The sequence below is a fragment of the Neodiprion fabricii genome, chromosome 3 (assembly GCF_021155785.1).
Source record: "Neodiprion fabricii isolate iyNeoFabr1 chromosome 3, iyNeoFabr1.1, whole genome shotgun sequence".
NCBI lineage: Eukaryota > Metazoa > Arthropoda > Insecta > Hymenoptera > Diprionidae > Neodiprion > Neodiprion fabricii.
This window is the reverse complement of record NC_060241.1, coordinates 34,330,646-34,347,948: the sequence shown is the minus strand read 5'-3', so window position 1 is coordinate 34,347,948 and position 17,303 is coordinate 34,330,646. Positions and strand designations below refer to the sequence as shown.

General features: G+C 35.7%; 3 protein-coding genes across 4 annotated transcripts; 2 read left to right on the top strand and 1 right to left on the bottom strand.

Moving 5' to 3' along the window:
* The first annotated feature begins 262 nt into the window (after positions 1-262).
* On the top strand, positions 263-9,022 carry LOC124177947 (NFX1-type zinc finger-containing protein 1-like). Of its 2 annotated transcripts, none has more exons than XM_046560931.1 (15): positions 263-759; positions 935-3,074; positions 3,442-3,727; positions 3,862-4,361; positions 4,587-4,904; positions 5,023-5,322; positions 5,525-5,680; positions 5,773-6,030; positions 6,240-6,468; positions 6,577-6,742; positions 6,914-7,025; positions 7,193-7,407; positions 7,555-7,832; positions 8,003-8,286; positions 8,423-9,022. In XM_046560931.1, exons 1-15 carry the CDS (start codon positions 320-322, stop codon positions 8,738-8,740), a joined length of 6,000 nt encoding a protein of 1,999 aa, XP_046416887.1. In that variant the 5' UTR covers positions 263-319; the 3' UTR covers positions 8,741-9,022. The 2 variants fall into 2 exon arrangements, with proteins under 2 accessions (XP_046416887.1, XP_046416886.1); XM_046560930.1 differs by having other exon boundaries at positions 932-3,074.
* LOC124177955 (UDP-N-acetylglucosamine--dolichyl-phosphate N-acetylglucosaminephosphotransferase) lies at positions 8,857-17,216 on the bottom strand. The gene is made up of 7 exons (XM_046560944.1): positions 16,889-17,216; positions 16,668-16,782; positions 15,604-16,049; positions 10,783-10,971; positions 10,495-10,565; positions 10,177-10,340; positions 8,857-10,058 (listed from the first exon to the last, which is right to left on the bottom strand). Exons 1-7 carry the CDS (start codon positions 17,056-17,058, stop codon positions 9,993-9,995), a joined length of 1,221 nt encoding a protein of 406 aa, XP_046416900.1. The 5' UTR covers positions 17,059-17,216; the 3' UTR covers positions 8,857-9,992.
* LOC124177954 (beta-1,4-mannosyl-glycoprotein 4-beta-N-acetylglucosaminyltransferase) lies at positions 11,479-15,784 on the top strand. The gene is made up of 4 exons (XM_046560943.1): positions 11,479-11,491; positions 11,788-12,085; positions 13,141-13,430; positions 13,588-15,784. The coding sequence occupies exons 3-4, from the start codon at positions 13,272-13,274 to the stop codon at positions 14,722-14,724; spliced, it is 1,296 nt and encodes a 431-aa protein (XP_046416899.1). The 5' UTR covers positions 11,479-11,491; positions 11,788-12,085; positions 13,141-13,271; the 3' UTR covers positions 14,725-15,784.
* Positions 17,217-17,303: the final 87 nt, after the last annotated feature.

Below are 17,303 nucleotides of genomic sequence, written 5' to 3'. Positions count from 1 at the left end.
CTGGTGTGTTTAAACCACATAACCTCTCCAACTCCTCTCCCAACGTGCTCCCAACTAAACATGAACGCCAACATGACATAATTGTGAGTTGCTGTAATTGGCTGCTTGGTGGTAGAAATGGGAACTCCCCAATTTCCTCGGATAAGAAATCATCGAAAGTGATAATTTTTGTGACAGTTGAAACGGCTCACGCACCATCGCAATACGGTCAAAATTCTGTCGTGAGCAGTTTTACCAAATAGTAACGTTGTTGAATTTTATTTCATGTAGACCGAGCAGTAACGCTACAATTTCAAGATCTTTAATACCCGATATCAACATGCAGAATAGGCACCCACAAAGAGGTCAGTCTACAGGGCCGAGAAGGCCATTTAGGGGTCATGGGCAACGTGGTCAGCATAGGTCACGTAGTCAACAAGGTCAGCATAGGGAACATAGTCAACAAGGTCAGCATAGGGAACATGGTCAACAAAGTCAGCATGAGGAACATGGTCAACGTGGGGAACGTGGTAAATATCGACGTGGTCGACAAAGTCAGCATGGACAACGTGGTCAACATATACAAAGTAATCAGCGAGGACAGCACTCCGCCCAAGCGAGCCGAAATGTGCAAGAATCTTGTGAACCATCTAAATATTATGACTGGTTTGACTTGCAACTAAAAGTTGCTGAACCTGATGAGAACTCACAACAAAGTGATTCACGATCATCTTCACCTTCTGTATCACAATTCTCAGGACCAAAATTCCATAGACAAAGGTAAGATCAGTATAATGAAATATGCCAAATTATAAATGTTACTTTTCCAAAAATATGACAAATGTATTGCGAATGAGTCTTTAAACCAATTGCCATTATTTTCTCATGCCATATCTAGTGTCACATAATATTACTTCTATTTTGGGAGTGATCAAAGTAATGTTTATTACAGCAGGAATTCTAGTGGAAGCGCACAGTATTCTCATCAAGCAAAATGTTCAAAGTACCTTCATTTTCTTCAATTAAAAAGACTAAGTGAAATGGATGAGAATGAAGTAGCAGCAGAACTGTCACACAACCCTGATTTCAAGCTCTTACTGAACAGCGATTTGAACAAAGATTTCATTGTTGTTACACTTCGTATTTTGGCAAAGCTTGGACAAGCAAATTTCACAAGAATTGTGATAAATATCCTCAGCGATGTATGCCAGTCGAAATTCCTCGCCAACTTAGAACACTATTTGGTATCCCTGCCTTCTGAAACTCAAAGCAAGACAAAAGATAATAGATTTTACTGGGAAAACATTGACGGATTCTGGAATACCTTGTATGCTTTTTATAAAGCAGTCATCAATTTTGTTCCTGTAGACTCTCATGGTACATTAATACCAGTCATGGAGCTAACTATGCGATATGTTATAGAGTCTATAAAAACCAAAGCTGATCATAAAATTGATAAAGAGATAGAATATGGTATTCAGAAATTACATCAGCAACTGAAAAAGAAAAGAGAAAAGGGTAGTGAAACATTCATGGACTTCAGAACTTTGAATATCGTACCAACGGTAGAAGATCTCAATGATCATCATCCATACATCAGACCTTGCAAAACTCATGGTGCCTATGATTCAGTGGACCATTACCTGGATGTCCAGTTTCGACTGGTCCGCGAAGACTTTTTATGTCCATTGAGAGAGGGTATTCGAGAGTATAAAGAAGCGTTAGCAGCAAATAGAAAAATCCTAAAGCCAAAGTCAGACATTAGGGTTTTCCAAAATGTAAAGTTGATAGGTTCAACTATAGTACGAAATCAAGTTGGCATAACTATTTCTTTTGGAGTTATGCCAAAAATAAACTGGAATCGTTCGAAGTTGTTCATGTACGGATCACTCCTATGTTTTACTAATGATAACTTCAAGAGCATTTTCTTCGCAACTGTCGCCGAGCGAGATCCAAAACTCTTAGGAAGAGGCGAACTAGTCATTGAGCTTTGTACAGGATCAGAAATGATGCGAAACATGTACAACTGCTCATTTGTTATGGTAGAGTCAAAAGTATATTTTTTGCCCTACTACCATACTCTTCGCAGCTTACGCTTTATGACTGAAGAGAATTTCCCAATGAAGCGCTATATCGTAGATGCGGAATCATCTCCTTCTCCACCGAAATATCTCGATCAAAGCACAGTCTATGTGTGTAAAGGATTCAGAATTCCTGTGATGGATACTAAACGATGGCCAAGTGCTAAATACTTTCAGTTTGATCAATCCCAGTATGAAGCCTTTAAATGTGCGCTTCTACAAGAATTATCAGTATTACATGGGCCACCAGGTACTGGTAAGACATTTATGGCATTGCAAATAGCTAGCACATTGTTAGCCAATTCTTCAAGTTGGTACAACTCATCGCAGCCCACACCCATGATTGTTGTTTGCTTGACAAATCATGCCCTTGATCAGTTTCTGGAAGGTATTATGTTGCATACAGAATCATTAGTTCGCATTGGCGAACAATCCAAAAACCCAAATTTGACCAAATACAAATTGAAAAATGTACGTGATAATTACTTTAACAAAGAGAAAAAGAAAAACTCTTTATGGCGGCATATGTATCACAACCGCAATCTATTAAACGTAATATTGAATGAGCTCAGTATGCTCTACTCAGTGCTAAGGGCTTTGACAAGTGATACTGTTATAGTCTCGCCACATATACTTCGGCAATATGCCAATGATGATAGATTGCATGGCATAAATGCTGACGATTTAATTACTCAACTATTTGGTGCAAATTCTATACTTTTAATTCAGGAAATAAATACCTACAAATACAATTCGGGTGAGTCTTCAGCAAAATCTGAATATGACTCCGAGGATGAAAACATAGATATAGATGATGATTTTGATGTAGCAAGTGTAGTACTTGCGGATAAATCGCAAATTACTTGTTTCGATATCAGTGATCTGGATGCTGCTATTCACAGACTTGAAACAAAAATAATTCAGTGTAGCACCAATAAAACCGAAGAGGTACATCTTAAAGAGGATTTCAATAAAGTACTTGAGCAATTCAAAACACTACAGACAACTGCACAGGTAAGAAGGAGTTGTGAATACATTATTCTTTATATTACTTGGGAATAAAAGAATCGAATTATAAATCGATGAAGTTGCCATAGGTTTAGAAAACTGCGAAACCATCTAAGAATATTCTGGTATATTTGGAATTTACTGTCAAAAATATGTGACAAAAAAATATTAGCCCTTTGACTCTCAATTTCTCTGACGATCGCCATTTAGAATAATCTCAAACTTACTATAATCAAAATATATAGTTCTGTCTAGTCATCATGAAGTTCTTACTGAATATTTTGTGAAAGTATCAATTTCCATTTCGTATATCAACCAAGTAGCAACCAATGATAGTTTTTATATTTTGTTATTGGAAATTTCTCTATTCAAGGGAATTCTGAGTCAACATCCCCTAAGTGAAAATCAGTCTACATCACAGAACTACCTAAAATACGAAACATGGGAAATCTATAGTAGTTGGTTGTTAAGCTGCCATGAAGTGGTGCAAAAACGTGTTGTGCAGCTAGAAACGGAGTATGATGAAATATCAGCTAAACTGGATGATTTCAAACAAATGACTGATTTAGAAGTGATGCGTAATGCTTTGGTCATAGGATTGACCACTACAGGTGCAGCTAGGTTGCACGAAACCTTGCGTGCCCTGAAGGCTCCAATAGGTAGATGGTTTTTTGCTTAGTTGGATATCTTCTTACACTTGAGACATGTATGCAACCAAATTATTTTGATTTACTTTTCACGTTCCATAAACGATGCGTGAAATACTGGCTCTGAGTTTGTTTTTTAATTTCAGTACTGGTAGAGGAAGCAGCAGAAATTCTTGAAGCTCATGTAATATGTTCTCTGACAGAACACTGTCAACAAGTTATTCTTATAGGCGATCATAAACAATTACGACCAAAACCGGCTACTTATGAGTTGGAGGTGAATTATAACCTGAACATTTCTCTCTTTGAGAGAATAGTGAAGATGAGGAATAAAAGTGCACAGTTAGTTGTTCAGCATCGTATGCGGCCACAAATTGCTGAGCTGATATCCCCGGCGATATATGAAACACTAGTGAATCATGTATCCGTGTTCACTTATCCTGCAGTCAAAGGTTTGGAGAAAAATTTATTCTTTTTGAATCATCAAAATCATGAATTGGGAACTTCAGAAAGCGAGTCAATGTCCAACCCTTTCGAAATCAAATTTTTATTGGCTTTTGCACAATATTTGCTGCAACAAGGATATACTTCGAATGAAATCACTATACTGTGTACATACAGTGGTCAGTTATTGAAATTCAAAGAGGTAAGGATACATTATAAATTAATTATACATATAACAGTTAACAATTTTTGTGAGTTTCTCAGACAGAATCAGCAAAATCTGTTATGTATCTCAAGTACTTCGATTCCAACTATTTTGCTCCCGTATTAATATTTTCATACTTTGTCCAGTGGTATATTGCAACGTATAGGTATTAACATGGTTAGCGCTTGAAAGCTGATTGCTTAGGTTGTGTACGAATTTCAGGCTAAAAGAAGTATGCCAATGTTGTGTAATGTACGCGTAACAACAGTCGACAACTACCAGGGAGAGGAAAACAAAATAATACTACTATCGTTGGTTCGGAATAACCATAATGGTAACATCGGATTTTTACGTACTGAGAATAGAGTTTGTGTAGCACTATCACGTGCTCGCGAAGGACTCTATATTATGGGAAATATGGACAACTTAATAGTAAACAATGAAATTTGGCCCAAGATAAAAAAAACCCTTGAAAACAACGATGCTATCGGGAGTTCGCTTGTTTTGCAGTGCCAAAATCATCCAGATCAATTAACAGAGGTATAAATTCACAACTCATTTTAATGTCTGCTCAATATCTTGGTAAGATCGTAAAATTCTGAAGTTTAGTCCACCTTCATGAATCTGAATTTCTACCAGATTATGCATATTATTTCAGATAAGAAAAGCAAACGATTTCAAAATCTCTCCTACTGGTGGATGCTCACGTCAATGTGATACTGTATTGCCTTGCGGTCATACCTGTATAAATCTTTGTCATATTTCGGACAGAGATCATGAGAATTACGTTTGCAAAGAACCATGTTTGAAACGCTGCCCCAATGGCCATCGTTGTGATTCAGGGTGCAATGTAGCCTGTCCACCTTGTAAATTTTCAATCACGACAAATATCAAGTGCGGTCATATCGCATCTTTTCCTTGTTGTACAGATTTAGAAGAATATAAATGTCAATTTAAGGTGAAGTTTTAATTAAATAGCTTATATTTTTTGCAGAAGTTTTTTTCAACTTAATTTATTCCCGCCTGATAATTATTATACTCTGTTTTTTTTTTTTTGTCATTTTTTTGTTTTGCACCGTTTTTGAATGTTTATAAATTGGAAATTGTACAACAAGTATTCAATTACTATTTATTTGAATTAATAAGACCTTTCTTTATAGGAATTAACTCCCTTAAGCTGTGGTCACACTGTAAGAAAGCCTTGTCATTTACCTTTTGCGACATTTCAGTGTACTCATATTTGTGCGAAATTGTTATCTTGTGGTCACACTTGCAAAAGAAAATGTCACATCAAAGAAGATCCTGATCATCTACAAGTATGTTCAAACTTTTCAAAATATTCGCCATTGCCTCAAATTTTGTATACACTATAACTCTATCCCTATTGTTCTTTGCTATGAATTTTCAGTATGTATGTTTTGAAGAATGTAAAAAAATAGCACTTGAATGTGCACTTGACCATCGATGCTATAAACGATGCCATGAATCATGTGGAGTTTGTATAGTAGATGTGATAAAGGAACGTTCCTGTGGCCATAAATATAAAGTGCAATGCTCAAATGATGTGGAAAAAAAAATGTGTAGTCGACGATGCAAACGCGAGCTACCATGTGGTCATACGTGCAAAGAGAAGTGTTTCATGCCATGCGGAAATTGTAAAGAAATGGTTAGTATATAACACTCAGATATTTCGCTAAAACAATGAAAAAAGCTGGCCCTTCAATTTCCAAAAAGTAATTCTTAATTATTAAAAAGTTTTGCGAACAATGTGATTGCTGTTGACACAGTTTTTTTTCTGTATTAACTATTTTCACCAAAATATGAATTTGATGTTGATCTGATATTCTTTTCTACAATATTTTGTCGACGTTTCAGACAGTCAAGATTGTACCTGACTGTGGCCATGAAATAAAAATTCCTTGTTCTGAGAATCCAACAGTTGCTGCTTGTACGGGTCAATGCCCACGGAAGCTTGAATGTGGACATCCCTGCAAAGCCCAATGCAAGGAACCATGTACTAAACGATGCGAATATCCACGACCCTTGCCAAAACTGGGATTATGTCAACATATATATTCTGTGCCATGTTACAAAATAGAAGCTGGTGAGTAAACATAGTTCACGAAATTTTCTCAGCGAATCCAACTTCGTTGATCATTTCAATGATAAAACAATTACAAAAATAATATGGATAGTTTTTGTTATATCGTAGGTTTACCAGAATATGCAGATAAACTTTTGCAGCATTGTCCACAACCTTGCGCCACTGCGTTACCTTGTGGTCACGTTTGTAACGGTAGTTGTGGTTCCTGTAAACAAGGACGAATCCATATTGCATGCCACCAACCTTGCAACAAGATTCTCATCTGTGGTCATAAGTATGATACGTTCAAAGTGTCTAGAATTCAAGTTCTTGACTATTCAAATCTATTTTACATTTTTTTAATGCATTTAACATAGGTATATTACGTATGACAAATCTAGTGGTACCAAAGTCACAGTTTCCGATAGTTTTCCTTTCCCAATTACAAGGAATGTCGTTGTTACAGATGCACGGCTCTTTGCAAGGATCAATGTCGGCCGTGTAATAAAATATGTTCTCTGAAATGTCAACATACTGAATGTAAACTCAAGTGCCGGGTACCTTGTACGCCATGTCAGGTAAGCCAAGTATGAATTATTAACAATTTCACTTCATATTGCTGATAAAAACAAAAGAAATTATAAAGAATATAATCGACTTGATACAAGACACGAGATTAATTCACATTAATAAATATAACATTTATAATTTAGAATATTGGTAATTCATTATTTTTTTTTCTTAGGAACCCTGTTCATGGCGTTGTGAACATCTTCAATGTGAGAAACTGTGCTTTGAAATATGTGATCGAGAGGCATGTAATGAACCATGCCGAAAACTTACTAAATGTGGGCATCCCTGCATCGGATTTTGCGGTGAACCATGCCCACCGCTCTGCCGTGTTTGCGATGAGAAGGATCTACCTACTTTAGTCTCTAATAAAAGTAAATCTGATGCACGGTAAGTCCACTTTGAGCGAGCAAAAAAAATATTGCATTATATAGAAGTGAATAATCGTGCATACAAGACTTGCAAGAGTTTGAAGTTTTTTTTTTTATGTTATCAAACTATTCCAAGCTGATTAATATTTTCATTGAATTTCTACAGGTTTGTGTATTTGCCAGACTGTGGTCACTGTATCGAAAGTAACTATCTTGACTGGGAATGGCACCACAGCTTTAAAATTGGTATTAAAGCATGTCCAGTATGCAAAAGTCGTATTACACATTGTGTACGATACACAAACCAGCTTAAGAAGGAATGTAAAAATATAGAATTTGTAGTGGGTCAGGTCTCCTTCAGACTAAAAAAGTTACGAGATGATCAACAGAGACTTGTCAATGACATTAATGAAATGTCACAACTATATACAAAGCTATTTCAAGTTGTATTATTACCAGGTATTTCGAACTACATTTGACCAAATACTTGAGTAATTGAACTGATGAAAGATCTTTCAACAACTGTATGTTTGCAATAAATATTTCTATCTGTATTCTAAGATCGAAATAATGTTTATATGATTTGCTTATGTATACTTTCACTGAACTTTCAGATTTTCATGCCCACAAAAAATTGTTCGAAAACTTGAGAACAATTGGGAATGGACAAAAACACCTAAGTATCTCATGTTTGAAGGATATCAAGATGAAACTAAGAGTCACCGTAATTATTTTGCAAAAACTCGTTGAAATACGAAACATCGTTCGTGATACCAACAATTGGCCAGTGGTTCTTAATCAAATTATCATTCTGATCACATGCCTTCCGACTGATCACAATATGTCGTATCAAATGGTCAAGGATATCGAAAATGAGCTCATCAGATTACATTATATGGTAATAAAAAATATCGTCTACTGCTTTTGGATCATTTGGATACAATAGTATACCTATACCAAATCCGCTTTTATTTATCACGCAGATTTGTTTGTATTGTTATAATACATATATTGAAGAATCAATTGGTTCACAGGTTCAGCTCTGTAAACTTGAGAAATTCCATGAATTAAACAAGGACGAGACTGCATTGCAAACAGAAATAATTTACTTGGGACTGTTGAACCTCAGGAAATTTACAGATGTTAACAGCAATACAATCTACAAACAGCTAATGGGACTGAAAGACTCACTACAATCATCCTTAACAATTAACGAAGAGAAAAACATCATGATTAAGACAGTGGGACTAGATGACGAAGATTGGTATAAGTGCCCTATGGGGCATGTTTTTCTAGTAAGATGTGAAAAATGTCTGCATTCGATTCCATCCTCACCTGTAGAATCAGAATAGGATAGAACATCTCCAAATATGTTTAGAAAAGAGTCTATGGTGTAATTACAGTAATGTTGGTCAAGTACAGTACATGACGTGTTCTCATAATATGTATTAGTTTTTTTTTAAGTTTCAAATGGAGTTCAGATCAATAAAGCAAAATAAGTTGAAAGATGTGCCACAATGCTAACCTTTCAGAAGATTTCTATATTTTACCAGTTTTGCTGAGCGAACTCGTTGCAATGCAGCTTCAACACTTTGTCGGTCTCCATTTGTGAAGTAACATTGCGAGTTTAGCTACCATGCTTGGGGAAAAAATATGTGATAGTAAATCATGAATTATAAGTTTTAACAGATATATGTATGTTGTACGTATAGTAAGTATGTTACGTTTTTTATAAGGATGTGGTGAAAAAAATGTATATTCCTGCACGGTCATGTTTCAATGTATACTGATAGTATCGTGAAAAAAAAAAAATAAAACTAATTAAATATTCAGCATTATGAATACCTGATACCAACACTTTCCTCAGAATGAGCACAGGAAATCCAAATATAACAACGTTTTCTCGTAAATATCTTAGGGCAAATTTTAACTCAATATCTGCTTTTTGAAGACAAATATACGTTATTTTATGAATAATGAACACACGAGAAACACGGTGTAACGCAGCATCGTATATATATATGTATATATTTTACATCGCAGCTAATCACATATTCTTTCGTAGAAATGTACCAATTTGGTTCTAAAGTTTTTGAAGTCTTACAAAAAAGCTACATTACTATGGCGTAAGTAACGATTTAAAATTAATGTGGGAAAGAAATTTTTTCCTTGCAATATACTGCATATATTTACCTATACTAATTCCAGTGATAATTTTAAACAGATCTACTGACTTCATAGTGATCATTTTTAAACAAGCCATTCTTAACTGACTAATTTAAAGTGAACATTTTAACATCCATGTTTTTATTGATATGTAAATAGTACATACTCAAGCTATTAGTTGCCTCACTTAATATACAGGTAATATTTATGTACAATTATATTCCAGGCAATAAAAGATACGATTTTCGTCTTGATAATATAATATTTAATATATATATATATATATATACAGAGTAGTAAAGCTTTTTGTGATCATTATGATCATTAAGTTTTGGTATAACAGAATGCAATATGCATAAATTTGATTAGTATCAAGACCCGTGGTGCTTATTCTTAAGATATCCAAATTCGAATTTCATTGCGTAAAATAACTCTCATCTAAATATCGTAAAACACTGACGCAAGTGGATACCTGATCATGAATGCCAATACACTGCTCATAATCTGCAAGGAAAAATTTTCAGTAATTGATAAATATACGTGAATTTTGGTCAATGACATCTGGCAAGCTGTGACTGCGAAACTTATTGTGAACTACACTATTATGTGACTTTTGAATTACCTGAATAAGTATGAGGATTATAGTTAAACTTGGCTCAGATGTTGGACCAATCATATACAGTATAAAATTGATCAACGTTAAATTGTTACATGTCACCAAACCAGTTTTGTCTTCCTTCCAACTTACTATCTTCAATGTGCGAAATACCCACAAGCAAAGCTTAGCTGTTGACAAATGTAGATTCAACATTAAAATACGAGAACCACTTAGGAAAAAATCGAAAACAATTAGGAAATCAGCCGGAAAGTTTATTTTTTTCGTGACACCTGATATAGGCATGAATTGATTAAAGTCATAAATAATCACATTCAAACTTACCAAGCACGTTGAGCTCTGATTTTTTAAAAACTGTAACACTGATATCCAGCTTGTCCGTTTCTTTGTTATATCTAAAAAAAAAAAAAATCCTATGTTCAATGTTATCTTTAAAATACCTTGATTTACCTGTAGTGTATAAAACATCGCGAACTTTACTATATAATTCAAAAATGTGCGAAAACCTCATCTTGCAATATGTATAATCAATTTATCATACTGATCATTCGCAACAATGAAAATATCTCAAATCCCAATAATTAACTGATTGGACTTTTGTTTTCTGCTCACCTAGGAAGTCTGTGTCTCGGACAAGGTACCAAATGAAATAGTTGCGGTATGCTGTACAAGAAGTTTATAATTTGCGGTATGAAGAATAGTAGAATAGTTTTACTGAAGTGACCCAATATGCCGACCACTGCAAAGGTCATTCCGGAAAGATAGCAAAACGTGTCTCCGACGAATACCTGCGACGGATACCTTTAAACAAATAATCATCACCACGGTATACATATATATTATTACGTTGTCGTATAAGAATATGAATTGACAAAAATTCCAGCGATTTTAACTATTTCGAAGAAAGTTGTTTTTCTGCAAAATGGGTAAATTTTGTATCAAAGAAGAAGGCAGCCGGCCGGCAGTTGAACGACTGACATTCAAAAAGGAACACCAGCTGCTTCTTCTCCCATATACATCGGATAAGTCCGAGGCAGATGGTCTTTAGAGCCATTTGAAAATCTGTACAGGTAGCTACGATTGAAAGAGAAAAAGGAACCACAGACAGAAGCAATCGACCTCAAGATTCTAGCTGGCAGTAGTATGCCAAGAGCTATCCGACCATCAATGCGCGTCGTTAAAAACGTCGCAATAATTAGAGCCATTTTAAAATGTGCGGATATCGGTATTATTTTTTCGCGCTATAAATTTCTCAGTGCGACTTTAGTTGAACGCGTGTATGTTCTTAACACGCGTGAGTGTATGAAAAATGTAGCTTGTGGTAAATTCGACGCATGTTGAAAGTATTTACCGAATAAAAACGCTCCTTTTAGTTAATCAATTTTATAATTTTCGTGCATCGCGTCAATTAGAATTTGGAAATTCTTGCGAGATATTTAAAATGAACAAAGATACATCTCGCGCAACGCGAGGCAACGACCTAGCTTGACGATGATTGTAACATTCGCTTTATTCCGATGAGGCAACGAATCGACATATTTCTATGAACCCTGTTTACTGTTGCAAATAGGCGATTGAACTCTTGATAGAAATTGGTAATTGGTGTTTTCATTGCAGACGAATTATACGTGCAGAACTAGAGCGCGACGCACGCGCCTCGTTCAGCCTTGCGCATACCGCGTTTCACCGTGTTTCGGGTGTGGTTTGGATTTCGCATTCACATTCGCATTCGCTACGGAAGAAGGGACGAGCCGAGAAGACGTAGCGCCCGTAGGAATTTCACCCGGCCGTCGAATGGGCCGCGCACTCGGCTACGATCGCTTCTAAAAATATGCGAAATGCGGGGGACTGCTTATTCCGTTCCAGAAGTATCTTGACGTGCGGCTAGGAGGCCAAGGGAAGACCGCAATTTTCGGTGAGTGTTGTACAACAATTGAACTGTTGCTAGGCACTGCGACTGAACGTTGAATTCGCGCGTATACTGAGTGTCGAGTTATTCCGTGATTCGAAATTGCAGGCCTTTGAACCGATGCATGGACAATGACGTCATTCAGTGGCGGTCTTCTCGCGTTTGCGAGTTGCTTATTAGTCGTGACAAATCAGCAATCTATACCCGGTCACTTGTGAGACACGCCCGACGATTTGAAATCCCTCATCATGTCACCTTTGACATTCTATCGTGTGCTAAAATTCTTTGGAGTATTTCGAATTAAAACGGATTTGTAAAATACGCATTACAAGCGATTTGTTAATGTAAATAAAGCGATATAATTATAATAACGTTAAAATTTTTATATTCAACATATAAACGAATGAAAAGTAAATAAACGTGCACAAATGAACTGTTGAATTTGATTGTTTCAAATACGATTTAACTCGACATCAATAGTGATGAAATAAAAATAAAAAAAAAAAACAGCATTTTCACGTTGCGTTATCTTATCTCGGTTGTCATCGTATTTCGTGAGTCAATCGCGAGACGGATCGGACCCGTCAGATCAGCCTGGGAATAACCGATGCGCTTCAAGCATCCCATGAATGTAAAACGGGATGCATCTCTAGGAGCTAACCCCTAACAATACATTTTCAGAATTTCTCATTGATACGAAAAATGAGATATTCAAATCATGCAACGGAATATTTGAATTCTAAAAAACTGGGCAGCACAGTTTAATTTTGCGTCATACCAAAATGATCCGATATGCTTTTTACAAATTTCGCACAACTTTGAGTATTGTTCTTTTCAAATATTTTGCATGACTAAATTACGTTTTACAAAAAACTCAATTTTTAAGCGAATGATTTATATATATATGTATATATCTCCGAGATGAAAATATATCTAAGGTCGATATACGACGTCTTTTGATGTCTCTCCTTCATACCGTGATGGAAATTTTTCATAATACGCGACGTAATAATTTTTACACCTGACCTGATTTTAAGATTCATATTTGATCATTTTTTCAGATGAAGAAATGCATTCATTGCATTCATTGCGTCAAGCCGTATCGGGATTGAGAGGTACCGTTTTGGAATTTTTAATCAAGGAGTGAAATGTGAAATTCGCAATTCAAAAGTTCAGGACTAAACGTGTGGATATGCAGGGCCGTCTAGATGGGAAGCTGGCCCTGCTCTATACGTTGTTAGTTTTACAAATTCTTATCGTCGTAATTTACGTGGCCTCTACACCACCACCGGATATTATAGCGCCGACCACACAGACCTCAGTCAGTTTCGTGAAAATCGAAAAACCGAAGGTAAAGATCAATTATACATTTTTAAATCTACCAATTAAAAGTATATTATTTCAGTTTCCGGTTTTGGTAGAATGTCAATCCCAATCCCAAGTTGCAATTCCAAAAATAATCACCAAGATTTTAGTATCAAGGTATTGAATTAGATTTGTAATTGCAGCCAGTACAAAATGTACTACCGTTTGACCACTCAGCATCGCATCTTCAGACAATCAAGAGCAATATTTACCTAAAGGACAAACATACACTGCAATCATTCAAAAAATACAATCACACATGGTGTTGGCGAGATGGAGTAGATGTAACGAGAATGGCAAACAGCGAGGAGATCGAAAGAAAACGGTGCATCTGTAACCAGGGTTGGCATGGCACCGACTGTGGCCAGCCAGAAGTAGTGTGGCGAGCGATTATGGCTTCCAAGCAAAATATCAAATTAGAACAACGAAAAACGCTGCGACGAATTGTCTATGTGTTTTCGTTAAACGATTACAATTCAGCAATTGCTGAAGTAATAGTGGAGGAACTTTACAAGGTCGTAGATCTATTTGTAATTTGCGATTTCAGCAATGCAGAGGATAATTTTAAGCACAAGCTTGCGAAAGGTTTGCTGCAACAAGGGCAAAATAAGATTTTGTACATAAATATAGCTAGTAAGATACGTAAGCCATTAAGAGTGATATCTAAGTATATATGGGAAAAAGTATGTCAGGTTGTGCGGAACTTAAGAGACGATGATATTTACGTGACTACTGAATCTGAACAAATTTTAAATCCACGAGCACTAATGTTCCTGAAGGTATACGACGGGTGGCCGCAACCTATTGGCTTCCGATTGAGATGGTCTGTGTTCGGCTTTTTTTGGCAGCATCCGCTCAAGACTTCAATTGTAATCGGTGCATCGACAATTAGTTTACTGCGTGAAGCATATCATCAAAATTCGCTAGTGCTACCTAAAGACTTTGATGGTGACGTTAGCGAGAGAGAGTCTCTAGGTTTAGTTATAGGGGATCTTAATCATTATGGTGGATGGTACTGCTATCTCTGTCAAGATCCTGCCAATATCGTAACGTCTCTTCATCAAAAGGCAAATGTAAAAGAGAAAAATGCAAAGCTAATTATTGACGTTCCTTACATTGAAGATTTAATAGAAACTGGGATATGGTTGGACAACAAGACTGCGCTTTTGAGGGCCTATAAATCCCGCGATCCTTATTTTGCTCCAGACATAGTGATGAATAACACGTGGAAATATGACTGGCTGGTAGAAAATTTTTATGCAAAGTTAGACTATTATTAACACCCAGGCCGTTACCACAACTGTGATATTATCTCATACTCGATACTCTCTACACACTAATTAGTGTACAAGAAATTTATACAATAAGTTAATACGTTGATTTAGATATTAATGTTAAATAGTTTGTATGTAAGATGTAAAAGAACATTGGAATCTATTTATATTATGATTTTTAAGTATAAATCTTTTCTACTCGTGTTATACACATCTCCTTGAAATAGTCTGAACAAAATAATTCTCGTTTCATGGAGGAATGGAATTGTTTTAAATTTACCATTTATAGTTAAGTTTCGATCCAAAGGGCATTATAGTAGCTGACCTATGAAAATGAGTACTTTTTTCGAAGAGTCCAAGTTTAGAATGGACAAACAATCAATTTATTGTCAATATGATTCAATAAGGCTGTCTTTATGAATAAAAAATACCACAGATAATACTGTACTTCCATTATTTGTTGTAGTTTTTCTACAGTATTTAGTTCGTCACAGCAAAGCAAACCGTTAGTCTGAGATTATTAACACCTTACTCTTCGAATGGGTAATGGGTATGAATACGATTCTAGCTTGAACTTTGCCGTACCATATCACATTATAAAACCTACTTTCACCAGATCAAGTTGCGAATAAGACAGATAAGATGTGTAAAACGAAAATACCGCTCATATTTATGGATCAGCTCACCTATATCTGAAACTTTCCAACATATGTGATACACAATAAAAAGCAATTTTCTATTCAGAATTTCATTCGTCATTGCAGCAACACAGTCGTTTCATTCGCTAAATTTTCTATTCAATCTCCTTCTTAATAAAACTCTTGAAAAGGAAAACTTTGTTCATTCAAAACAGTGAATATTTAATGATATGAGTATTATACTCACCAGTTGTGTTTGAAAAGTGCAAGTGACGTTGCCATGTACGGTAGCATGAAATACAATGAAAACTGATGCGCTTTCCACACGTTCCCAGATAATTCGACTAAATTGAAGATTGATATGCTGGCTGCTATTACCAAGCTCTGCCCAACTTCCAGTCCGTTGACACCAGCCAATATATTTATAGCATTTGTACAAAATACCGCTAGCATCCCCATGTAAACGTAGTAAAGCAGCCACAGATCAACTGACAAACCGAACCATGGTCGTAGCGGTTTTGGAACTATGATCAAAGTCGAATTAAAGTTCACGTAGTAAACCATCAACAGTGGCAATGATGCAATTGTGGGCAATAGTAACTTATGCCTCCACCGCAGGTCTAAGACATCATCGGCAAATCCCAACAATAACATGCAGCATATCGATAAAAGAGCCGCCAACATCTCGACAAACTGTAAGCAAATGAGTCGAGTTTTTTTTAACAATGCTGAGAATGATCTATATATTTTTTGCCCCATTTGCTCTGCTCGAATTCAAAGAAAATGATAAGTATTCAAGAAATAAAAATTAGCAGCATACTTGATATAGCAAGTGTCATAAATTGTGATACATCAGGAACTTTGCTTATTTATCGTAAGCCGAGGTTTTATTCATTTGAAAAATAGTACGCTTTCTATTCCAATCAAAGCTCTTGTTTGTGCCTTTTATTTTCAACTGAAAATTATTAACGGCCAAAAAATACGGATTTATTCATGGGCAATTTATACAAATAAAGATGTTTCTAACCATTCAAATCCATACATCTTTCTTTGGGAAATAAAGAACTATTAGCATGATCTACGAACACATAATTTCATTTAGCCTAATTGTACTTTATTCAGATAAAGTAATAACGACTTTTGTACACAAGAATAGAAAACATATGAGAGTAGAATAATCAATTAAATATGGTAAATTTTAGTGAAAAGAACATAGGTTAAATCTACTTTCAAAATCTTTCCCCAGAGATGATGATGTGTAAGTTTGAAAAATGATTTCATATATTTTACCATTCAATCTATGATATTTACCTCATTATGAGGAAAGTCCGCATTCTTGAATATGTAGTCGGTAAATGGAACGGGAATGAATAAAAACATTGTGATAAGAAACACACATCCTGTCACGACACCCAATGCCTCTGGTCTGAAAAAGAACGGTTATACAGATACATACAGTTGTACATACATTATTATTTAACGAAAATATGCAGAGATTAAAAACTACGTAAAAGAATAAGAATATCGCTCACACTTTACCACCGTCCTTCTTGTTCATATCTATGCCATAGAGGTTACCTTTGATGAACATATCTCTAAACTTTGGTATCAATCGGACTGTCAAAAAATAAGAGACTACCGACATGAGCACATTTGCGTAAATGGGGTAATTCATTTTCGATAACACTTCACGGTCTTCCATTTCAGTAAAAGTAATAGAAATCACTTTTTAAACCCGGCTCAGCTATGTTGTCCAACACACGTATGTATGTACTTTGGTCAAATGCCTGTTCCGTGAACGCATATTGCATAGTATATTTTTGTTTACTTTTTCTTCCGTCAGCTGACGACGACCAAACTGACGTCGGCAGGAAGTGGAAGTGTGACAAGTTTCACTGAATACTTTATAGGCTAAAAAATATACTTCGATTTTAATCGATAACTGCC